The sequence below is a fragment of the Rattus norvegicus genome, chromosome 4 (genome assembly GCF_021556685.1).
Source record: "Rattus norvegicus strain SHRSP/BbbUtx chromosome 4, alternate assembly SHRSP_T2T, whole genome shotgun sequence".
NCBI classification, from domain to species: Eukaryota; Metazoa; Chordata; class Mammalia; order Rodentia; family Muridae; genus Rattus; species Rattus norvegicus.
In genome coordinates, this window is record NC_141537.1 from 150,308,425 (window position 1) to 150,333,131 (window position 24,707).

At 45.7% G+C, this 24,707-nt stretch overlaps 2 protein-coding genes and 1 non-coding gene across 6 annotated transcripts in view; 1 reads left to right on the forward strand and 2 right to left on the reverse strand.

The window, feature by feature from the left end:
• Positions 1–24,707, forward strand: part of Syn2 (synapsin II) — a 158,157-nt gene that overhangs the window by 111,454 nt on the left and 21,996 nt on the right. For both annotated transcript variants that reach the window (NM_001034020.2, NM_019159.2), the window contains 5 exon segments: positions 2,577–2,733; positions 7,073–7,162; positions 17,001–17,063; positions 17,427–17,569; positions 24,491–24,565. In NM_001034020.2, the coding sequence (NP_001029192.2) occupies positions 2,577–2,733; positions 7,073–7,162; positions 17,001–17,063; positions 17,427–17,569; positions 24,491–24,565 (528 nt within the window).
• Positions 8,523–15,033, reverse strand: Timp4 (TIMP metallopeptidase inhibitor 4). 3 transcript variants are annotated; one of them, NM_001109393.1, is given in 5 exon segments: positions 8,523–9,382; positions 10,247–10,371; positions 12,701–12,815; positions 13,269–13,366; positions 14,531–15,033. In NM_001109393.1, coding segments are annotated over 5 exon segments (675 nt in total). In that variant the 5' UTR covers positions 14,670–15,033; the 3' UTR covers positions 8,523–9,184.
• On the reverse strand, positions 21,911–22,038 carry LOC120102740 (small nucleolar RNA SNORA76). The gene has a single exon (XR_015687340.1). It is a non-coding gene; the product is annotated as a small nucleolar RNA SNORA76 (small nucleolar RNA).

Sequence of the window (24,707 nt, forward strand, 5' to 3'; positions counted from 1 at the left end):
CCGGTTTCCGGACAAACATCACCCTCCCCCCTCCCCTTCCTTATGGGTGTTCCCCTCCCAAACCTCCCCCCATTGCCACCCTCCCCGCATAGTCTAGTTCACTGGGGGTTCAGTCTTAGCAGGACCCAGGGCTTCCCCTTCCACTGGTGCTCTTACTAGGATATTCATTGCTACCTATGGGGACAGAGTCCAGGGTCAGTCCATGTATAGTCTTTAGGTAGTGGCTTAGTCCCTGGAAGCTCTGGTTGCTTGACATTGTTGTACTTTTGGGGTCTCGAGCACCTTCAAGCTCTTCCAGTTCTTTCTCTGATTCCTTCAACGGGGGACCTATTCTCAGTTCAGTGGTTTGCTGCTGGCATTCGCCTCTGTATTTGCTGTATTCTGGCTGTGTCTCTCAGGAGCGATCTACATCCGGCTCCTGTCGGTCTGCACTTCTTTGCTTCATCCATCTTGTCTAATTGGGTGGCTGTATATGTATGGGCCACATGTGGGGCAGGCTCTGAATGGGTGTTCCTTCAGTCTCTGTTTTAATCTTTGCCTTTCCCTTCCCTGCCAAGGGTATTCTTTTTCCTCATTTAAAGAAGGAGTGAAGCATTCACATTTTGATCATCCGTCTTGAGTTTCCTTTGTTCTAGGGATCTAGGGTAATTCAAGCATTTGGGCTAATAGCCACTTATCAATGAGTGCATACCATGTGTGTTTTTCTGTGATTGGGTTAGCTCACTCAGGATGATATTTTCCAGTTCCAACCATTTGCCTACGAATTTCATAAAGTCGTTGTTTTTGATAGCTGAGTAATATTCCATTGTGTAGATGTACCACATTTTCTGTATCCATTCCTCTGTTGAAGGGCATCTGGGTTCTTTCCAGCTCCTGGCTATTATAAATAAGGCTGCGATGAACATAGTGGAGCACGTGTCTCTTTTATATGTTGAGGCATCTTTTGGGTATATGCCCAAGAGAGGTATGGCTGGATCCTCAGGCAGTTCAATGTCCAATTTTCTGAGGAACCTCCAGACTGATTTCCAGAATGGTTGTACCAGTCTGCAACCCCACCAACAATGGAGGAGCGTTCCTCTTTCTCCACATCCTCGCCAGCATCTGCTGTCACCTGAGTTTTTGATCTTAGCCATTCTGACTGGTGTGAGGTGAAATCTCAGGGTTGTTTTGATTTGCATTTCCCTTATGACTACAGATGTTGAACATTTCTTTAGGTGTTTCTCAGCCATTCGGAATAGCACTATTCTTACCTCACATTAGTCATAGGACCCTGGACCCCTGGAGTCTAGTGTCCAACAGAATCTGGCAGGAAAGACCAGGCTGAGTTTGTCTGAGACCTGGCAATAGGAAAGTGGGCTTGCCCATTCTGGACTCTGAAGAACAACATAGGTAAAGCTTATTCAGGTGTGAGGGACACTTAGGTAGATCCACAACAGATAGACAGACTTCTCCATCCGTGGGTTGGGTGTGTCACAGAGACGCACACACAGGCGGGTGGTGACAGAAGGAACAGCAGCAAGACTCCAGGGCAGGTGCCAACAGGGAACTTGAATGACTCTCATAACTGGGATAAAAGGTTAGGATTTTCTGTCAGGGATGCAGCTGGGCTTCAGTGTCCAACAGGAAAGGACTAATTAGGGGTACGGGGGCCTCTGATCAGATCAGAATGCCCCGAGCAGATGTTATAGTAAGTTTTTGAATGGCTGAGGAGAGCGCCTCTAACCCTCACTACTAGAGCCGGTCTCTGAGCTGGGTTGGGTTGGATCTGTAGGTGGAGTTGGATGGTGCCTGGGCAGAGGACCAGGTAGGTCATTGTACATGGTGTCAAATGCTGAGCTGCAGAGCCTTGGGGCAGATGCTGTGACAAACTGTCTCTCTGGGAAGATCTGTGACGCTAGGCATGAAGGCAGGCAAGCTAGTCCTCTGAAGCAGCGCTAGCAGGAGCTTTGCTGGCTAGAGGTGAAACCAGGAGAGCTTTCCCGTGCATGGGAACATTCCGTACTCTCAGTGCTTCCTGCAGCCCCGTTGCTCAACCTCAGTTCTGCAAAAAATATTTGCACCCTCCCTAGCGTCCGCTTTGGAAGGATAACACTGGGAAGTTTGGCATCTGCCCTCAGCCAGCCTAGCTCCTTGCTCTCCTGGGGCCTGATGAGGGCATTGCCTATTTTAGGGAGCAGCTTTAAGGAGTTGAACAGTACATTAGGACCAGAGATCTGGTAGTCGTGTGGTCTTCCAGGACCTCACTGGAGCACAACTCTAGAACCACAGGCACTTCAGGCTTTCATACTACCCTATGAGGACAGAGAGAAATCCCTTTCACTTAAGGTGTGGGGATCTAAAGCTGTCTTTCCCCCTTTGAGTGTTTGTATGCTAGAAGAACACAGCATTTAGTCCAGAGAGAGCCAGAGATATGGTCCTCAGATCTTTGGAAAGTGTACTGGTACTTCATTACCCATCCAGAAAGGATAACACAGGGGTCATGGACTGGGCATTCATTTGCATCTCTTCTCTGTCTTAGGCTTTGAAAATGTGTTACTTGAGGTGTTAATGGAAACTTGACTCTGCATTCTTACCAGGTCCTTCAGGCCAGACTTCGTGCTCATCCGACAGCATGCATTTGGCATGGCGGAGAATGAAGACTTCCGCCACCTGGTCATTGGCATGCAGTATGCAGGCCTCCCCAGCATCAACTCACTGGAGTCCATTTACAACTTCTGTGACAAGCCATGGGTGGTAAGCACACCACCCCCACTCCCAACCCCAACCCCCGCAGAGTGCCTCCAGCACTCCAGTAGTTATTATCACCGACTGAGAAGCTCCGAGAGGCTTGTCATCTGGGAGTCTGGATGGGGCAGGCCATCACGGTAGCATATTACCAGATGTCATGGGCTGCACAATTTTGCTGCAGAGTAGACCTTTGACCTCTCCACCATGCTGTGCAAAGATCCCGTAATGAAAACCTTTCATGTAGGTCTTTCCTTGACCAGGGGCTACCGTGGTAAAAGTGCCTGCCTCTTGCCTCTTAAAATGGGTAAACTATCAGGAAGGCCTAGAGCCAGTAGAGAAATTCAACTCCAAACGGTGTTAGAGACAGTTCTACCAGTGCTTCAACAACCGCAAAGTCAGGTTCTTCTGCACACGCATGAATCAGACAGCACATGTGAGTTGGAAGTTTCCTTTGAGGTAGTCAAGTCCTAACCCCTCATGGGAGAAAGAAGAAAACGAGGAGCACAAAACCTCTTTGTGTGTGGTGCCACCTTCTGAGGTTATTCCACGTAATTTCATTTAATCTTCATGATAAGCTTACCAGGGAGGTATTATTATTTTCACTTTGTACAGAGAAATAAGACCCAGGAAGGATCAAGTCCCTTGCCAAACTTACAGAGCCAGGATTTCTGTAAGTCGCACTGCCTCTCACACGAAGTGAAGAAGAACTGGCTTGGTTCCCGCCTCCACAGTCAGTCTAGAAACCTTGGAGGGCTGTGGAAACTTTTAGGCTGAGAAAGTATTGAAAGAATGAGGCATGAGGGACTGGGATGCCTGGGTACTCCCCTCGGCTAGCTCTGCTGCACCAGGCTGGCCTCACTGAAGGAAATGCTCTCCTCTAATCGTATCCTCTTCATTGTCCTGTTTTTCAAAAATCAAATTTCACACATGCTAGATTGCCAAGGTTCACCAGGCTTATTGTGACATTTCAGAACCTTAAACCTCTTCACTCTGGGAGCTGGAGGGGTATTCTGTAACCACACAGGCCCACCGACACTGTTCTTGACTTTCGGTTGGTTTTTTTATACTCAAATGGGCAGCTTTCCTGTTCCCTGAATGCCAGAGAGACCTTCCAGTGTAGGAGGAAGAGGTGTGGACAAGGTCCGAGAGCGCTGTGGTTAAGGAGGGGTTGGGTTCTTGAGCTCACTTGCAGTTTTTCCCTGTGTGTGGCCTGTGACATCTGGAATCCTACTGTTCTGCAAAAATGGGCTAAAAGGGTGGTGTGATTTGAGTGTGCTGCCTATCTCTGAAAACACATATGAGGTATCTATTAAATATTGTTCTGGGAACTGCCCATTTCTTCTCAATTACATGACCTTCCTCCTGAAATATGCTCTAACCCACCCCATCTCCAATTCCTGTCAGAGTTTGGTTCTCTTGTGGCTACGAAGGGTGATGCCTCTGGAATCAGCTTTAACTGAGTGATTTAATGATGTAACCCTGTGACAAGCTATCTCATGTGACTACAAACTGTAATTAGTACTATATACGCCATACTTTGCCAGTGTGCTTGTTATAGTTCCCTGACACTGAGACCTCCCAGATAATGGTCCTGTGCTTCTTTCCCTGAACTGTGGCAGAGGCTAGAGAAGGCAGGAACAAAGAGATCCCTCAGGAGCTCTGGGATCTGGTGAGGGGTCACATTCTCATCCATTCACAATCCCAGCACATTGCCTTTGGCCTTGCATGGGAACAACAGGACTTGTTGGCCACACACCAAGTTCTTCCTATAGTCTCACTAAGCAGCTGCCACACAAATGACATTTTACACGTTGTTCTCAGCTCGTCAGTAGAAGTAGACATATTGAATGACAGTAAGTGGAGTGACCCTCTGATATGATAACATTGGCTCATGTTCCCTAAATTTCTCAAGGTGCTCTCAGTGTGAGGACAGGCATCCAGTAGGCTAGAGCATGCGATGCCCTGCACTAGACTGTGAGCAATGACTCCTTGGACCCAAAACTGTACTGGCTTTTCAGAGGAAACAGTTCTGTCAGTAAAAGCAATGGTCCAAAGAAAGCAAGAATGTCACCATCCTTGATTGCTCCAGATGTGTCTATATTCTGGGTTCCTTGGAGATTGACAGCCCTGGGTTAATGTCTAGGAAAGACAGGAATAACACATTATTCAAATAGAACCCGAAACCCTGTTTCTTCAATGAATTCTCTCTTGAGTCATTAGATGGGTGGTTTAAATAAGCATCTTCCTATTCACTGCCAGCACCACACCAGCTCTCAGACTCATTTTTTTGGTTGGCGTAGAGGAAATAGCCCTTATCAGATATTACCTTTGTTTAATTGGTAACTGTGTACTTGCCACTTAATCTTAGTTTCCAGGAAGTGAGAGGTTTGATGCCAAACCTAGTACATTAATCAGACAGGGAATGGAGTGGGGAGGGTAAAGTGAGCTCTCAGGGACCCAACTAAAGCCTGGGAACTGGCTGTCATTTTAGTCTTGGCTGTCCCAGGGCCCTGGGAGTCTGCCGCAGGCCTTCCTGGCATCTGTGTGGTTGTCTGTGTAACTCACCCACACATAGGGAAGATGGGGCCCTACATCTTGGTGCCATGCCAGAGTGTGGGCTGCAGCAGGACAGAGGTCTTTAGGCAGAGCTGCCATCAGCTCCCTGGAGATGCTGGAGCGCCCGAGAAGCCTGGGCGGGAAAGGAATCCTGCCAGGTCCAGATGGGCAGGTAGGTCTGAAGGTCAAGTGAAGTGGGAGGAATTGTAGAATGAAGGCAAGGGCTGAGGGTCAGTTTGGACAGTCAGAGCAAGTGAGGAAGCCATGGATGAGAAGGGAAGGGCAATGAAAGATGTGGTGGGCAAGGATAAAGGAAGCTCGGCGCTCTCCCCGTGTGGCCTCAGTACCACATGTGCTCTGAGGCTTCAGCCATAGTCCCCTCACATGGAAAACAGAGATCTGGTGTGGAATCTGCCTGGTCTCTTCCAGCAATAATGCGATGGAGACTGAGTTAAAGGAAGCCTTAGAACCCTAAGGTTACTAGTCCCACGTCACTGGAGGCTGTAGTCCCAAAAGGCCCATGTTTCCCTGCATTTTAATAGAATCTTCACCAAAAAAGACGGTGATCTGATGCTTGGGGGAAATACAATAAAAGGTGTTCTTCCTGATGCAGTGTGGGGAGTAGAAGGAACTGACCCTTCTCTGCTCATATCTAAAGAAGGAGCCTGGGAAGGACAGGGCCCTTGTCCAAAGGCTACTGTTGAGTTAAGAGGAAATCACCAGAAGGTTCTGCTTCACTAACAACCCTCCAGCTTGGCACACACACTAATACCCTTACAGAGAATGGGACCAAACTTTGTTTAAAAGAAAGAAAGGTAGAGGACAGGTTTGATCTAACAACTTTCCCTTGTAGCTGACCAAGCTATTAGTAGTTTGGAGCCTGAACTGATCCCACTAGAGAAAAGATGCTAGATCTCCCCTGCTGCCCATCATTGTGCTTGGCATTGTGGGATAGATGTGGACTGGCTGGGGAAGTCCTCTGCTTCCTGTGAGAAGAGCATTGCCTCTGCAGAATTGGAAAAGTAGATACTCCAAGGATTGATGAAGGGTCTGGCAGTGAACCTGGCTGGAGAGTGTGACCTCGGGCAGCTGACCTCTCTGTTGTTAGCTTTTTGTTTTAGTCCTCCCAGGAAGTCAGTGCCAGGAAGATGATCTGTATGTCTTACCACTGACCCTCCAGTCTTCCTGAAGAACAACCTCACTCGTGACATCTCCTGTGCACACTCTGGTGGGTCCACATAGTACACAGGAGAGAGTTATCTATCTCTTCAGTTATACCTTGCTCTGTTGCTCAGAAGGGCGTATTGGAGTTAGAGACTCAAGTTTTAACCCTTGCTTCACACCTTTTCAGTTCTGTTATTAATCTTTTTCTCAAGACAAGATTTTATCATGTAGCCCAACACAGTGGCCTAGAGCTCACTCTGTAGCTGATGCTACATCATCCTCCTGCCTCCACTGAGTGCTGTGATTACATGTGCGCACCGCTTTCCCTGCTCCAGTTCTGTGAGTGAGTGAAGTTCCCTACCTCTTCTCATCTCGGTCAGTTTGAAAAGGGATTATTCTTTTAACATAAGTAGGCTCTAGATGGATGCTAGCTTTCTCTTTCCTTCCCCCAACCAAAAGTACACGTCCTTGAAAAGGAATTGCGTGTGCCTTTCCTTTCTCTGTATCATCAGTGCATTTAGCACAGTGCCTTCTCCAGAGGAAATGCTCTATTTATTTGATGAATTGATGTTTTGTCTGTTCCAGAAGTTGAGGATACATTGAAATTCTCTCTTGTCTTTTGCAGTTTGCTCAGATGGTGGCCATCTTCAAGACACTGGGAGGGGAGAAATTTCCACTCATTGAGCAGACCTACTACCCCAATCACCGAGAGATGGTAGGTGGCTAAGTGGAGCTTTGACTCTGCTGTTTCTACATTAGTTACACGGTGACTCTAGAGGTCTGGCCAGAGCCTCTGCACCTCAAGCCCAACATGTCAGGTAACTGTGGGACTACTCAGAGCAGCAAACCTAGCTAGACTATAGCCAACAGCTTTCTGTTTTCCAATTCTGGGGACAGAGTAGAGAAAAGCAGAAACAAAGGGATTCTAATGTGAGAGAGTAACAAACCTTGAACCAACAGCCTGGAGTTTCATGATTTTTGAGTGTAGCCCTAGCTTTGCCACGTGTCACTGGGCATGTTACATTCCCCCACCATGTGTCAGTCTCCCAACCATGCCAAGTGGGCATAGCTGCCCTTGGCCAGGATATCTGATACAGCGTACACACGATTTCAGATAGCTTCATCAAGTAATAACCTTCTGGTGGGTATAAAGCCTCCTGACATAACAGCTGTTGGTTCTTCACTAAACTTACATTTCCATGGCCACCTCCAAATTGTAACAAGGCAGAGTTAATCCTATGTCTTCTTTGTGTCCACCCCAGAAATCAGAAGGAAAAGAAAAATGGTTGGTTGAGGCTATGAGGATCTTTCATATTGAACAACCTGGAAGTTAATTTCCATCTTCCTCTCCATCCCCACACCCTCTGCCCAAGGGTGATGTGGATTTTAGTAGATGATCCCTTGGAGTCTCATTGCCAGAGCCTTCCAAGTTCTGTGTCCTGTGACAGAGATCATATTTGTTCTCTGTCATTGTATTTAAATCCAGCTCCTTCTCCCAGCACAGCACAGATGGCCCTGCTTATCAGTTGAGCACATGTCAAAAATGAAAACCAGTCCTGCACTGTCAAAAAGAATGGGTAATCTCTACAATCTTCCCCAGGAAAGGGTTTTGGGGATGTTGAGCTCTATGGTTTAATCAACCACAGAGGCCATTGTCAGTGGTTTTCCATATAGACAAACCAGAAAGACTTACAGAGGAGCCGAGGAGCTCAGGGGACAGCAGTTAGAGTCTAAGACACAGTGGTAAGGGGTCTGAGCTGGAGGGGAAGCATACTCTCAGGGCCACAGCTGGCCTCTCCCTGCTGTAACATCTAGCAGGGAGAGCCACTGAAGAAACCTGAAGCAAGTGGAAGGTGTATTCCACCATCTTTCCAGAGGGTCCTCGTCTTGACTCCCTCCCACCTCTACTGAAACTTGGCCTCAGGAAAAGATCATGATGGTGGTGGGGCACCTTTGTTGTTTCACCTTTTTTGTTTTCTTTAAAAACAACGTTCTAAAGTAGGAACCAAGACGTTAGAAACCTAACGGAACTGAAGAGAAGTCTTCAGACACCAACAGAAGGCAATAGAGATATTTAACCTGGAGGGGAAAATGCGTGTTCTAGTATGTAAGTTTTCTTTTCCAAAGATGTATGCCAACTGGGCCAGACCTTCTGCCAGGACAAGTATCAGAGGACTTGCAGGACACCAAGGAAGAGTGTGCTGTTCAGCTCCCACTGCGTCCTTCAAGCAGATAAAAGTGTGTCAGAGGATTAGGCTAAGTTGAGACAGTGGGAGTAGGAGATAATGGAGCTTTAGGCAATCTTTTCCTTTCAGCCAACCAGCCCACTCAGGATATAGTCAGCCCACCTTCCATAGCGCACATCGCAAGGCTGTACCATTTTATGACAGTCACAGCTTCTCCCTTACGAGTTAAGAAAAGCCAGTTAAACAAAGCCAGAATAAAAACTGAGTAATGGGTATAAGCTAGACTAACAAGGTTTGGGAGACAGGGGAGAGGGGCTGAGGGCAAGGCAGATAAGATACTTCCTTCCCAACCCTTGACAGGTTGTGAGCTGGAGATGTGAACAGCAGACCCAGGCTGCCACATGCCCCACAGCCTCCAATTTACTGGCCAGGCCATCCACTTGTCACTTCTCATTATCTGGCAGCAACATGGCAAGTGGTGGTGATCAGAGTACCACAGAGAACTGGCTTGGTCTTCAGAACTCTTCCAAGGATATGGTTGCCGGTCCCTTCTAGGGCTGGACGATGTCAACGTATTCCTTCCGGAGGTGTAGGTGTCCTCGGTACCAGCTACAGATGCCATCAACATGCTTCATGCAGACATAGTGCTGGGCCTGGTACCCATAGAGCTTCCGTTCCAGCAGCCAGTCTGTCCAGAGACACTCATCGGGGGCTGAGATGGTACACGGCACTGCATAGCAAGTGGTGATCTAGTCGTGATCACACAATATCAAAGTGAATAGAATGTCCTCTCTCTATTGCTGCCTTTCACAGTCCTGCATTCTCACGGCCACCTCAGCTGCCTTCACTTTGCCCAGTCCTTCCTCCTGAGCTATCCTCCCTATCTCCTTATAACAGTATTATCTTCCTAGTGTCACACAGACTCAGCCTTGATAGGCCCCATTCTTTCTTTACTTTCAAATGAAAATCTTGGTTCTTCACAAATCTGTTATAGTCTAAATTAAAATTTGAAAATAAATCAATTATTACAGGGCCTGGAAGAGCACTCTGTCTGTCATTCTGTGTTCCCCTTTCTTGTTGTCTGTCTGTCTATCTTCCTGTCTTCCTTCCTTCCTTCCTTCCTTTTTTCCTTCCCTCCCTCCCTCCTTCCTTCCTTTCTTTCATGTTTTTTTTTTTCCCGGAGCTGGAGACCGAACCCAGGGCCTTGCGCTTGCTAGGCAAGCGCTCTACCACTGAGCTAAATCCCCAACCCCCTTTGTTTTGTTTTTAAAGACAGTGTCTTACTATGTTGCCCAAGGTGGGCTCAAACTTGGCATCCTCCTTCCTGCCCCAGCCTCTCAAGTACTGCCATTGCAGGAGTGTACTACACACCTAGCTTAGATTTTCTTTAAATGGTAGTTTAGCATTGTGTCAGTCTGCTGCATGTGATTGTTGGTGTCCCAAAGTACTTACCTTGAGTGCTTCTGCCCTCCCACCCCCAACTTGCACAGCACAGTGTAAGTAAGAGAAGTGAGTAAATGCATGGATGTGCAGGAATACATGAAGGATGAGGCTCTAAGGCTCTACACTTGGCCTGTACCCACAAGCAACCTCACAAATGGACATTCCCTTACTTGGCAGCCACAGTTCTGGTGGTAGTGATGATTCAGGCTCTCCCTCTGCACCAAGGACAGGTCCTCCCAGGGCTCAATGTAGTTGCACAGATGGATGAAGACTTTTCCATCACTGAGAATCTGGCCTTTGTGGAGAGAGAGAAAGGAGTTGAATCAGGAGACTGCTTAGGGTCCCAGTCATTAAACAGCAACTTTTGTTGTGGTCTTTCTTTTCTCTCTTTGTGTGTGTGTGTGTGTGTGTGTGTGTGTGTGTGTGTGTGTGTGTGTGTGTGTTAAATTATGCCCTATGTGTGCTAAACACACACTACACAACACATAGAAAACTCCAGTCTCAAAGGCTTCATGACAGCAGTGACAATGTAGGACTCAGACAAATCCCTATACCCTTTAAGCAAAGACTATCATGGTTATCTGTCAAGCCAGAACTGTGAGATCTGCTGAAGGCTTTGCCTTTAGTGTGAAGCAGGAGAAGGTAGCATTAAAGTCAGACTGCAGCTTTCTTTGTCAGATCTGGTGGCACATGCCTGTCACCTTAGCCCTCAGCAGACTGAGACAAGAGAATCAAAGCTTGAGGTCAGCCTGGGCTGCATAGACCATTCCTTAGAGAAACAGGGTTGGGAATGTAGCTGAGTAAATAGAGCACATGCTTAGCTTGTGAGCAGGCCTAGATCCCTACACCAGCTGCCTTAACCTTAAAGAAGGTCACAGGGACTTTCAGATAGAAGATGGGAATAATAAAGCTGTTGCTGAGATTAAATGACAGAATGTATATAGAGTTCTCTATACAGTTGTAGGCCCACAAAAGATGTCCACTCCTTTCCTGCTGGCCTCTCTTGCCCCACCGATAGCTATCTTGGTGAGTATTTCCCCACTGGAACGTGCCTTTAAAAAATAACTTGTTAAGTTCCTTCTATCTTTCATGATCTTTTTCTTAAGCAGCACAGAAGTTGTGAGCCCCCCCCCCCCACGTGGGTGCTAGGAGTTGAACTGAGTCCTCTAAAAGAGCAGCCAGAGCTCTTAACCACAGAACCACTTCACCAGTCCCATAGATCTTTTTAATACATCTTTTCCTCAAAGCCATCCCTCACCACTCCTAGGACTTGGACACCCGACCGTTTCTTCAGTAAGCAGCTGCTTGCCCTCGTACCAGATGCAGAAATCAATGGCAGTATCTCTGCCCTTTAGGAGGGCACATGGAAGGAAGGTGGGCATTGGTTACTAGACTATTACTGCCCAGATAGAAGAACAAAGTGGAGAAGAGGGTGGATAAAGGAAGTTGCCTTGAAGGGAGGAGTGGAAATCCAAGTTCAAGGGCCTCTGGACACAGACTATCTTGGACAAAGGCAGAAGGACACCCACACACCCTGCAACTACAGGTAGTTCTTTCAGTTCTCGGGGAGAAAGAAGCAAGGTGTCATGTCACTGGGAAGTGACAAAGAAAAAGCTACAACGTCATGGTGTAACCTATCAACAAAGGGTTTTACCAATCAATCCTTTCTCCTGAAGGCATGGGCACCATTTATCTATACTGTTTTGCAGAATTATGTTTTCTTATGTGCCCCAACCTTTGGTTATTCTTGACCTCCTCAAGAACAGAGACCTTACACTCTCTTTTCCCTGACACACCTCAGTAAAGCAGAAGCTCAGGAAAGGGGTGGGGAGAAGTAAAGGGACTGATCCACTTACAAGGCCACTGGAGGGTACGGTGGCTTGTCCTATCTCTGCAGAGGCTGCCCGGGCTGCACAGCCTCACATCCTTCTTGGGACTAGGAGCCAAGAAGTCCCTTTCATTGTGTCCTCTGGTTCCTGTCATTCTTCAGGGTACATGTCGGAGTATGGACTCATTGAAGGCTATTATCTACTCCTGAATCTCCACTCTTCTACCCAAGGATTGGTAGTATGGCTCCATGGATAGAGAGTAGAACTCCTCCCTATTCTCCTGTGGGCTGTGCTTTTTTTTCCATCTCATAGGCCACCATAGAGCCCACTCAAACAGTGGAGCTTTCTGGCTTGTTCACAACCACACCAGCACCTCTTTTCCTGAATTCCAAAGTACTTTAGTACTGTTTTCACTTATTCCCAGATCATATTCTTGGGTATATTGAATGGGTGGTTCATTTGCTTTTCTATCCTAACCAGTTCAGTGTGGAAGAGGCTAGCCCGGCCCCAGGCTCGTGGACGTGGAACTGCAAGAGTCAAGCTTATCCACAGGGCAAGATAAACACACAGGAAACACTTTCCAGAGGGTTCAAGACACCAAAAATCTTATACCAGAAACTTTCAAAATGGAACTAGCTGTCCTAGATTGGCAGAGCAGCCTGTCCTTAACATAGTGAAGCAGTGGGCAAGATCTCTGTAGCAAGGATTCCTGTGTTTTGAAAGGGAGTTCATTGTTCCTCCCAACTAAAAGGGCCATGGTCACTATCACAAGTCTTGTTTAGCCCCTTAACTTACCAGTCAACAGATACTGCTTCTGACTGTTGGTTTCTAGTTTCACACCACAGAGAGAAGAGTCAAATGGCGTGTAGACATACTGAATATCCTTGGCCTTCTCGAACCCTTTAAACATCTGAAAGGCAGTTACGGAAGGGCAGCAGTGGGTCAGGAGTGCAATGGGCATGACAGCATGATAAAAGATGCTCATTTCTACCCAAACGTTAAACACAGCTCAAATTCAGGCTTGGTGCGCCTGTGACCTTGCTGGCATGCATCCATCCATCCATCCATCCATCCATCCATCCATCCATCCATCCATCCATCCATCCAAGTCTACACCTTGGTTTATCCCAGGGAGATGGGGAGACCCCATGGACAAAGAGCTGTAGGACAGGATAGATAGCAAGTCCCCTGAGCAATCATTCGGTTCCCCTGCCCATACGAGCTCACATTCACTTCAGCACCTTCAAAAGGAGACCAGAGTCCACTGCCTGACTTTCACTCACCAGGTTCATCCCACCCATTGCACAAACCCCATCCCTCCATCAGCCCATCATGGTTCAGTCCCTGTTCTGCCCTCATGTACCTTTATCTGTTTGATTTCATACCGGATCATTTTTTGAGTGTCAGCAGGGTCTTCACTGGCAGGGACTACCTTCTCACTGGATATTTTGGCCCGTATTACTGCACAGAAAAATGGAAACTTTAGCACTGTGGCAGTACGCCTTCTGAGATCTGGATGGTCTGGGGTCCTCTGAGTGTCCAGTAAATTCTTGGGTCAAGTATTTTGGGTCCTTAGCAGTATGGTACAAACGAGAGAAGGGACTTGGAATTTACTCTACAATAGATGCTAGCTTTAAACCCTTCAGGGCTGTTAGGCTGCACACTGTTCTTTTGGCCTTTTAACCCATTGGTTTCCAGAGCACAAGTTCTCCATAACCCTGGGTATAGTGAGAGTAGGTATCCCATCGAGGCAATTGGTGTGAGACTCATCTGTCAAGATAAGTTAGAACCTCATAGCTCACCTAGAAGTGATGGTAACAAATGTTTACCCAATTTGTAAATGTCCCAATTCTCCACTGAGGAAATTCATCTCTTCCCATCTAATCAAGAGCCTTTTTTAAATTTAATTTAATTTTATTTTCCGGTATTGAAGACTGAACCTAAAGCCTCAGGCATGAGAGGCAAAGGTTCTATCACAGAGCTACAGCCCCAGCATTGGAAAATCTGTTTTAAAAGTTCTTCCTCTCCTCCTGAACTTGCACAAGGCACAAGGCTCACCGACAGGGTCCTCATACTGTAGAAGTCTTGATCTAATAGAGAATATCTTATTTAAAACAAACAAACAAAAGAGCAAAAACCCAGCAGCACCTACCACAAAAGGGATCAACAAAGAACCAATAAGCCTCAGAAAATGAAGGGTGAATAATAGTTGCCAGGAATTTAAAGTTCTGGAAGAAGAGTATCCAGGTAGGGGAAGAAAAGGTGTGTTCTGTGGGGCCCTTGCCAACCTCAACTGCAGGCTGGGAGACAGATGTTATAATGCAAAGGCCCTTTCCCTCCAGGAGTTCTGGAAATTACTTTAGCTCGAGAGACAGCTAGGTCGAATCAAGCTGAGCTGACAGAACTACTCTAGAGGTCCATGATAGATTACTTATTCTACAAATCAGGCTTTGCACTTCCAAGGTCAATAAAGCAATAGCCATTACTGACCTATCAGCTGCCACAGGAGGCACCCATACATGATCTGAGCTCCACCCCCTTCCCTCAGACTCCAGATCTAAAACTCTGCCTAACACTTTCCCCACTGGCAACCGCTCCTGTGGTCCTCAAGGGCCATGAACTTACCTAAAGCAGAGTGGCAGACGTGCTGCTGGGGGTGCGCAGGCGCGCAGCTGCACGCCTCACCCCGTCCAGGGGGCCACAGCAAAGCCAGCAGCCTCAGCACCAGCGCCCAGCTCAGCGCAGCCAGGGGACTCCAGGGCATGACACTGCAGAGCCCCAGCTGAGCTCGTGGGGTCTGCCTGTCGAAACAAACAGCCCCTCCAGGACTCCTCCAGAAAGCTTGTCAGTCCCAGTCTTTATGAGGTGGCTTTAGGGCCAATCCCGCCCCCATGGGCTCCTCCCTCCTTTGGCGCCCGGCCACCCACAGCCGCAGGACCTGAGGCCCTCCTGACCAGACCAACAAGACCCAGTCAACGCAGAGGGAAACATGCAGATTTCCGAAAAGAGCCTAGAAGTAGAGGAAGACTGGGCGCTAGGGGCAGAGAGAGAAAAGCAAAAACCAGTGAAGAGACTAGAAAAGGCAGAAAGATGAGGGATTGGGGCTCCAGCATTAAGAGCAAGAGCAAGTGAGAGGAGGCATAGACACAGAGAAAGACAGGCCAAGTCAGAGGCAGACAGAATTACAACAGGCAAAAGAGACAGTGACAGAGGAGGACGGACCCCTCGCTGAGCTGCATACTGGGAATGAGACAAGCTACTCAGGGCTTCTTTCAGCTGCAGGAAGTGTTTTCAATGCCCTATTTACGAGACTCCAAAGCAACAGCAAACAGTCAGGGAACAGGACAGAGAAAGTTGGGGTGTGTGTGTCTTGGCGCTGTCAGCCAGGGATGGGGGTGGGGCGGTGGGGGGTGGGGGGAAGGATGTCAGAGAAAGTCGCCAGTGCTTTCAAACCCTTTCTCAGTCAGAACCTTAGACTCTACAGAGAGTTGGAAGCAGTTCTTTTCAGGGAGCTTAAAAGAGGGGGTGTCTGAACTCAGGGTAAACTTTGGACCTCAGAGTGCTTACTGCGCATCATTGCCCCCTGGAGACTGCGGTGTTGCAGAAGGTGGAGCGGCTTAGCAAACAAGCCAGGCACTCATTGTGACCCAAGCCTTGTCCACTGTTTGTCAGCAAAGTGCTCCAAGAATTTGAATGAAAAGAAGCTCATGGAGTGACTGCCTGGGGAGGGTAGGAGGCAAGGCCCTGATTCTGACTGCCATTGGGTCTGGGAGTGATCTTTGCCTCTCTGGGCCCTAACTTTTTTCTCCATAAAATAGGACTGAGCCATACGATTTATTCCTCTCTTCATTTTACATTTGGTTAGTGATGTTTGGAAAAAAAGAACTCAGAAGAGAATGAAGTCAGAGAGAGGCAGGTGACAGGTCCAGACTGATATCAGTGCTCAGACCAAGAGTTGTCACTTAAAAGCATCAGCTCAACCTTGCCCCTTGGCAGATGTGAAGGCTGAGACGCTCAGTGCCGTGGAATGACTTGAAGATGAGTGGAGGAGAGACCTGCTAGTGTAGCTTCTTGTGCTCTTCCCACACCTCCATGGTACCATGCTACTTCTGCCTGCATTTTGTTGCAGCTCAAAATCCTGCCTTTGGAGAGCTCGTTGTCCTTTCAATCGTATTCTTCCTCTGATAAAACTGGGCTACTTTGGGAAAAAGTTTACTTTTCTTAAGGATGTCTCCCAAGGGTAAACATGTCAAGTTCTATGTCATCTCTTTCAAACCCTGAACTGACAGAGATAGGCCTCGGCATACTAATCTGTGTTTGGTCATGAGTCTGTGATGTTGGCAAGGAGTGAAGAGCATGACAGAGGAAGGGACAGGGTCAGCACCGGGAAGATGGCACTTGATGGGGAGAGGTCAAAGGTGCATGGATGTTAAGGTACTCAAAGTGCATTTCCTAACACTTCTGGTTTACTACAATACACTTTACAGACAGCAAAATTTACCCTTTCATGAATTAAAAGACAAACAAAAAGAACACAAACCTCCTTAGCTGTGAGGGGTCCTGCCAGGGTTATTTAACGCAGAGAAAACGGAAAGAGAGATGTAGCACATCAGATAGGAAGCTCTGCTTCCAGCCCGCCATGGAACCATGAGAACAATGCTGTCATTCTGTGGGTTCCGTGTGTAAAGCAAGTAGGGTGTACTAATTATTTAATTTTAATATTTTTATTAGTTATTCAAGAATGTCATGCAATGTATTTTGACGGATTCACCAAATATTTATTTGTGTGGAGGTATGTGTGGATGTATGAGTTTGTGTGTGTCATGTGTATGCAGTGTCTGCAGAGGCCAGACGGTGTCAAATCCCCTCAAGCTGGAGTTACAGATGGCTTTAAGACACCTGGCATAGGTGCTGAGAGCTAAACCAGCTGCTTCCCGTTGGAGAGCCTTTAAGTCGTTTTAACTGTGGGGCTGTCTCTAGCTCCTTCATTGATTCTTTAAAGGATATTCCCAAGGGTCTTCCCAGGGAAAATATTTTAGGATTCCAAAGAGGAAAGTCTTACTGACCCGTCCATTTCTTCCTTTTCTCCTCTTAGCTTACACTTCCTACGTTTCCTGTCGTGGTGAAGATTGGCCATGCTCACTCGGGCATGGGCAAGGTAAGACAGAATGGCCGAGGAGGTCTGGGTTGAGTCAGAAGGGGTGTTTGTCAGCAAAACCATCTGTAGACTCTTCTTCCTATGTTAGTGGATTCCCCACAAGGACCAAACCAAGTCCCTTGACAGCCATGGGTTTTGCCCAGTTATACAATGAAGAGTACAAGCCACCTAGTTGGTCTTTTGCAACAACTTATGACCCTGGCTCTGGGAAGGGACCAGACACAGGGAAACTGCTGGGGAAATGGATGCTCATTTTGTGCCACTACCAAAACTGTGTGGTTGGCTTGGAGACTCCATGTGCCTGTGACTTCTCAGTGGTTGAACGTACCTGTTCCCTTCTTATCTACCTTACATTAACATTAGGTCAAAGTGGAAAATCACTACGACTTCCAGGACATTGCCAGTGTGGTGGCCCTCACCCAAACCTATGCCACAGCAGAACCCTTCATTGACGCCAAGTATGACATCCGGGTTCAGAAGATTGGCAACAACTACAAGGCTTACATGTGAGTGGGGGGTGTGGGAGGATGTGGGGGGCTTGAGTAGGGGGGGCGTTCAACAGGTCCTTTTGCCCCCAGCAGCCTCAGTTTACCCTCATTAGATCTATAAGGTAATAGCAGGGAGAGGATGCCTGAGATGTCAGGCTTCTGATAAGTCAGAAGCACAGTCTGAGAAATAAAATTATAGCCAGTTTCATTAGCCTCAAGGTAGATTTTACTTTGTCTACTGACAGGAACAAACACTAGTATGAGCCTTTTCATTAACAGTGGTCATAAGTATTCTTGAATAACACTGTCATATAGGTTATGGCAAATGTCACTAAAACCAACCTGTCTTCCTCTTCTAAAACAAGGCAGACAGTAAACCTGCAGTACACCGTGTTCACAGAAAGACCTATTTTAATAGTTTTTAAAAAGTGGATTGTGCACCCTGTGACCCTCTGTACTCTGTTTTATACATCACACACACTACGTGTTTCATACTAGCAGAGGGATCTGTGTGCTTCACCAGACTGCAAGAGCACATAAGCAGCTGACAGAAACACCCAGCCTTGGAAATGCAGTCAAATGCTGACAGCCTCGCCTCCCCACGAGTGGAGGGCTGCTCCACATAGCCACATCCACAGGGGAAAGTGGAGATGTCAGGAAGACAGAAGACGTCAAGATTTGCCTTCCTTCTGTCATACACATGCAGCATACAGCTCCAGTTTGGGGTATTAATCCTTGGCCTATTAAAAAGTTGGTTAAGATGTGAGGTTTTCTTTATAAACAAAGAACATTATTAATATATGAATTTGATTTCTGCCACTCAAGGCACATGAAGTTGAATCCTTCCTGTCCCTCAGCCATATCCTTGTTCCCACTGCGCCCTTCTCCCTCTTTTTGTCACTCTTTCCACACCTGCTCCACACTTAGTCCTTCCCACAGAGCGTGCTCTTCTCTAGGGTAAGTTTCTGTGGGAGAATGATGAAAGTTCTCTCCTTGTATGGCAGTGGGACACCCTTGAAGAAAGCTGAGGCATGGTGGTGGGTGTCTTTCTGATTTAGGAGTTTTGGATTTAGAGTTTGGGTTGTGATCTCTGTGTGTGTCTCTCTGTCTCTCTTCATCTCTGCTTCTCTCTCTCTCTCTCTCTCTCTCTCTCTCTGTGTGTGTGTGTGTGTGTGTGTGTGTGTGTGTGTGTGTGTGTGTGTGTGTGTGTGTCTGCATATGTATGGTGTTGGGGAACTGGGAAATGAATCCAGGACCTTTCACATGCCAAGCACATGCCCTATAGTCTTGAATTTGTTTTTTTACCTATCAACTAGATAGGTAAAATCTTGCTTTCAAACCATTTATAATTGTTTATCATTTTTCCTGCTTCCAAAGAGGAATTAAGCATTGCTTTAAAACTATGTAAAATTAAAGACAGCTGTTTGTTTTTTAAATTGGTTTAAAAATGCAAAACTGAATATTTCTGGCCAGGAGAGAAGAGACAGGCAGATCTCAGAGAGAGAGAGAGAGAGAGAGAGAGAGAGAGAGAGAGAGAGAGAGAGAGAGAGAGAGAGAGAGATTGATTGATTCTGACAGATAAGAAGAGTGGCTAACTACAAAAGCTATGGGTGACATTTCTAGTGTTTTTCTTTGCGAGAGACCATTAGTGTTTTGGGTGAGTGTTTATATCTCTGCTCTGAGCAGGAATGGACCTCGCAGGAGCTATGGTTAGGTGTGGCAGTCTTCCCCTCTGGAAATCCCCCAACAGCATTCAGCATTGTTTGGTGAGAAGGTGTTCATCTCCGTCCACTACCAACAGAGGAAGTTAAGCTGTCCTAGGGGCCTTTCATTCTTCTCTGTCTTTGTCTCCGTCTCCATCTCCCCTCCCCACGACCCCACCTCCACCTCTCTCTCACTCTCTGTTTCTGAATGGAATTTCTAGTCCCTGGCTGCCCTGGAATTCACTCTGTAGACCAGGCTAGCCTTGAACTGAGATCCACCTGCATCTGCCTCCGAATGCAGTGATTAAAGGCATGTGCTACTACACCTTCATTAGTTTTCTTAATTAGCATTCACAGTCATGGATTCCATTGTGCCATTTTCATACATACTTTGCTTCTGTTGAGCTTCCCCACCCCCACTCCAGGCCTCTGCCTCCCCCTTCCCTCCTTCCAGTCCCTCCTCTCTGCTTTTATAGCACATAATTTCTACCTCTTTTTCTTTCCTGCCCATCCCCAGGTCCATTTTCCTCTTCCCACAGCCCCCTTTCTAGTTCCGTGACCGAGGTCCCACATGCAAACATACACACATATAAATATTAGAATATAAGCTCTGTCTATTAGAGAGAATGTGGTGTTTGTATGACTCTGGGTTGCTTTGTTTAACATAATTTCTAGTTCCATCCATTTTTCTGCAAAGTCATGATATCAGTTTTCTTTGTAGCTGAATAAAATTGCACTGTTTTCTTTATCCATTTACCTGTTCTATTTCCTGGCTGTCGAGAGTAGTGAAGTAGCAACAAGGATGTACAGTTATCTCCACCATAGCACTTAAAATACTTAGCTACACATGGCCAGGGGTAGAAGAGCTGGGCCGGTTGAGGTTTCTAATTTTAGTTTGTGGAGAAACCTTCACACTGTGCAGTGTGGTATGATTGTGGACATTAGATGATACCTTGCAGGGATCTGTTATCTCCTTCCACCGTGTGTTCTGGGGATCAAACCGAGGTCGTTTGGTACCTAGTGCCTTATCCACTGAACCGTCTTGCTGGTCCCAGCAGCTGTTTTAATTCCATGCAAACACATTTCTCAATTCTTAGGTTATTTCTTCGACTGCTGGAGTCCTTCTCAGAAAGCTCTTGCTGATGACTGTGTTTTCTCTGCTTCCCTCTAGTGTTTTTGGGTTCTATACTAAGGTCTTTGGACTGTTTTAAATGGATTTTGTTGACACTGAAAGACATACATCTAACAATGTCTTAGTGGATACCCAGCTTTCCCGTCATCATTTATCTAAGAAGATTATTTTTATTATTGTTTTTGGTACCTTATGGCTTTCTTCGTTAAGTGCTATTGATCGTGGTATAATTGGATCCTCTGTTCCATTGATCTACATGTCTGTGTTTGTGCTAGTCTTGCTGTCTTCATCACTATGGCTCTGTAGATTGGGTATTGTGTACCTCCAGGACTGTTCTTTCTGCCTAGGATTTCTTCTGTTAGTCAAGGTCTTCTCTGTTTCCTCAGGAATGGTAGGATTGCTATTTTCTACTGTGAGGACAGTTATTGGGATTTTGATGGGGTTGTATTGACTTCTATACCACTTTTGGTATTATAACCATTTAACAGTATTATCAATCTGTGGCAATGGGAGGTCTTTCAATAGTCTAGTGTCTTCTTGAACACTTTCTTCAGTGTCTTGAAGTTTTCATTGTAGAGGTCTCTCATGTTTCTTCATTAAGTTTATCCCTTGGTATTTTATTTTAATTTATATAAGCCATTATAAATAAGATATTTTTGTCTAACTTCTTTCTTGTCGGGCTAATTATTGATAGATAGAGAAGCTGATGATTTCTGTATGTTGACTTTGTATTCTGCAACTTTACTGAAAGTGTTTATCAGATCTAAGAGTTTTCTGGTGGAGTCCACAGGGTCTTTTCTGTATGGGACCAAGTAGTCTACAGATAGGAACAGACTGACTTCTTCCTTTCTTGTTGGTGTCCATCTTATTTTATTTGTGGTTTGTTTTAATGTCTTAGTTAAGAATTTGAGCAGGCTGTTGACTCGGAGTGGAGAGAGTAGGCATCGTGCCTTACTCCAGATTATAGATGAAATGCTCTCATCTTTACCCATGCAGAATAATGTTAGTGGCAGGCTTGTGGCTTTTTATGCTGAGGCATCTTCTTTTTGTTTCTAGTTTCTTCTGAATTTTATCATGTTGAACTTTACCGAATGCCATCTCTGTGTCTATTGAAATAGTCATGTCTTCTGCCACTCCATCTATTTAATGGTGCTTTTGTTTTTTAATTTAATGTTGGTATGTTTATATGATGAACTAATGTTACATCTCTGGGTTGAAATCAACTTGACCTTGTATCATTTTAATTTTGTATCAGCTGTATTTTTTTGTATGTGTGTGAGCATGTGTGTGCAATAGCACAGCTGAATATGTGTGTGTGTGTGTGTGTGTGTGTGTGTGTGTGTGTGTGTGTGTGTATGTGTGTGTGTGCATGCCACAGTGTAGGCACAGAGGTCAGAGAACAACTTATGGGAGTTGTTTCTCTCCATGTGAGACCTAACTCAGGACATCAGTCTTTGTGGCAGACACTTTTGTCAGCTAAGCCATCTTGCCAGCCCTTCTTTGTTGGTTTTTTTTTTTTTTTAAGCCTGTAGCTAGCAGTTAAAAGGGCTGCCTGCGATAGGCAGGCGGCCCCAGTTATGCACCAGCAAAGTGCTAAAGCACCGCAGCTTAAACCCTGGCACCACGAGGAGGTGCGCTGGGGCCAGCCCTTCTTAATGTGTTCTTGAATTTGGTTTATAAGTATTTTGTTGAGAATTTTTGCATCTATATCCATCAGTGAAGTTGGTCTAAAGTTTCCTTTTGTGTGTTGTATTCTTACCTGGTATGGCTATGTGATTTTGTATACTAGAGTAAATTTTTAGCAACCTTTTCTTTCCCATTTCTGTGAGTTTTATAAGTATTGATTTCAGGTCTTCCTTAAAATCTTTATAGAATTCAGCAGTGCTTTTCTTTCTGATTACACTTAATTACTGCTTCAATCATGTTGCTTGTTATGGGTCTGTTTACAATAGTTGTATCTTTTGATTTAATTTTAGTTGACCATATGTTCTTTTAGAAATTTATTCATTTTTCCAGATTTTTAGCTTTTGAGAATAAAGTTTTCAAAATATTCTCTAATGGTTCCTGGTTATCATTAGTGTCTCTTGTCAGAACTACCTTTTCATCTCTACTTTCGTTGTTTGGAGTCTTCTATTTCTTCTGCTTAGTTCTTTCCAAAAAGCCAAGTTTTAAATTTGTAGTTCAATGTACTATTCTTCTTATCTTTTTTTCTTAATTTCTACCTGAATCTCTATTCTTACCAGTTACTACATTTTGGGTTTGGTTTCTTGCTTTTCTGGGGTCTTGAGGTACATCATTAGGTTATTGATTTGAAACCCATCTGATGGGTTTTGTGTTTTTAACATTAGACCTTTAGCTGTGCTTTTCTCTCGTGCTGCCTTATCTGTACCTCAGAGCTTTTAGCCAGCTCTGCTCTCATTTTCGTTTGATTCTAGGACGTTTTTAGTTTCTCCTGTGATTGCTTCAGTGAGCTGACATTCATCCAAAGCGAATTGTTCATTAGTCATGTAATTGTGTATTTTCTCTTTCTGTGATTTCTCTTGCTTTTCACTTTTAGTTTTATTCCACTTTAGTCTGGTAAGAAATAAGGAATTATTTTAATTTTTTGTTTTTGTTAAAGATTGCTTTAGTGGCCTCTATGTGCTTGATTTTAGAAGTTTCATGAGCCTCCGAGAGTTGTATTTCTTATTTGCTGATGGACTCTTCTGTAGATATATGTTAAGTGCTATTGATCCATGGTAGAACTTAACTTTAGAGAATCTTGACTCATTTCTGAGCTGGGTAGTAGGTATATGGGAAAAGATATCACACTGGAACCAACTCGGTTCCTATCACAAGCCAGGAACCAAAATTCCTAGACTTTTTTGATTGAATATGCAAACCCAGGCAAGAACTCTTTGGAGTCTTATTCTCCTTATCTGTAAAGATGGACACCATTCTCCCTTCAGTCCACAGGGGCTGGGATGGGGTTACTGAGGTGTACTTTGGAAAGCATTTCGTGCTGTTCAAGTGTGAGGTTATTATCATCCCATTAGTTCATTCACTGCATCACCATAAAGCTCTGAAAAAATGGCTATGCTTGTGGGATTTTTAGTGTCTGGAATCAGCTCATCATGGAGGAAACACCTGGAAGCTGGCACCAGCACCCTCCACATAGCACTGAGTGTCAATGACAGAACCTGGCAACTCTGAGTGTCCATAGTAAAAGGGGGATTTATGTCCCCTATGTTCCCCCTCCTTCCTGATTGGGTTATCAGGTGAAGGCTGATAATTTAAGCAATAGAAATAGCTTTCTTTGCCTAAGTCTGTCCAGTTGGTCCTCCTGGCAACCCTGTGTTTATAGACAAGACCATGTTAGAGAGATAGAGTGACCTATAGGTCACCCAAGCAGTCAAAGGCAAATCCAGATCCAGAAGTTTGATCACCCAAGTCCTACGTAGCCAGGACTAGTTGTCTCTATTTACACTGTGAAGTGGTTGGATAGAACCACTTCATGGGTGAAGCACAGCATAGGAAAGGTTGGTTCTTGGTATGTCAGTTATTTGATAACTGGATAAGCCCAAAGGGGGAACTGACTCATCAGGGTCAAACTGCTATTATTCTAAGACCCTCAGAGGGTAACCATTAAAAAATTGTCCAGGTAAAGATCGTGAGAGATGTTCATGAGAGCTGGTGGGATTCTGTTTGTGTACTGCTCTGAGTCAATCCAGATTGTAGACAGGATGCTAGGTGTACAAGGCAGAATAACCTAAGACTTTGACATAGTTGTGGGCAAGATTTGGCTTACAACTTAGCTCAGATAGCAAGGAAAAAGGTAGCTAAGGTGGATCTAAGATTACCAGTAAGGTACAGGTAGTTTTGTAGGGGTTTCAAATAGAGCAAGAGCTCCTTTGGTTGAAACACTTGGGACAGGCTCCATGGAGCCACAGCTGTCTGAGACAGACCTTTGCTGAGGGAATCATAGGCATCGTATGCAACTTGAGGCCCAACACATAGACCCTTTGGCTTCTCAGGGGAATTCCCACAGGGAATGCAGGACTGATCTGGTGTTCTGTAGTTCTGGAATTCCTGCACTTTCCTGATGTGGCTCACGGCTTGTTTCAGGAGGACATCCATCTCAGGGAACTGGAAGACAAACACTGGCTCCGCGATGCTGGAGCAGATCGCCATGTCAGACCGGTGAGTACGAGGTGCCCCATCCTTTCACCTAGGAAGGCTGCCGTCCATAAAGACATGTTAGAAATAAGCAACATGTGAAGGGAGGGAGGCTCTGTGTAGACAAGAATAATATAACGCAGGTGCTCTGACAGCCAGTAAACCA

What these genes read in the sequence shown, in the direction of transcription:
- Timp4 (XM_087659188.1), bottom strand. Translation starts at nt 14,669, where the DNA reads ATGCCCTGGAGTCCCCTGGCTGCGCTGAGCTGGGCGCTGGTGCTGAGG. An exon ending in GAAGCAGTATCTGTTGACTG is followed by an intron (nt 10,372 to 12,700) that starts GTAAGTTAAGGG and finishes CTCTCCACAAAG; the next exon opens with GCCAGATTCTCAGTGATGGA. An exon ending in ACCAGAACTGTGGCTGCCAA is followed by an intron (nt 9,364 to 10,246) that starts GTAAGGGAATGT and finishes CTTGCTATGCAG; the next exon opens with TGCCGTGTACCATCTCAGCC.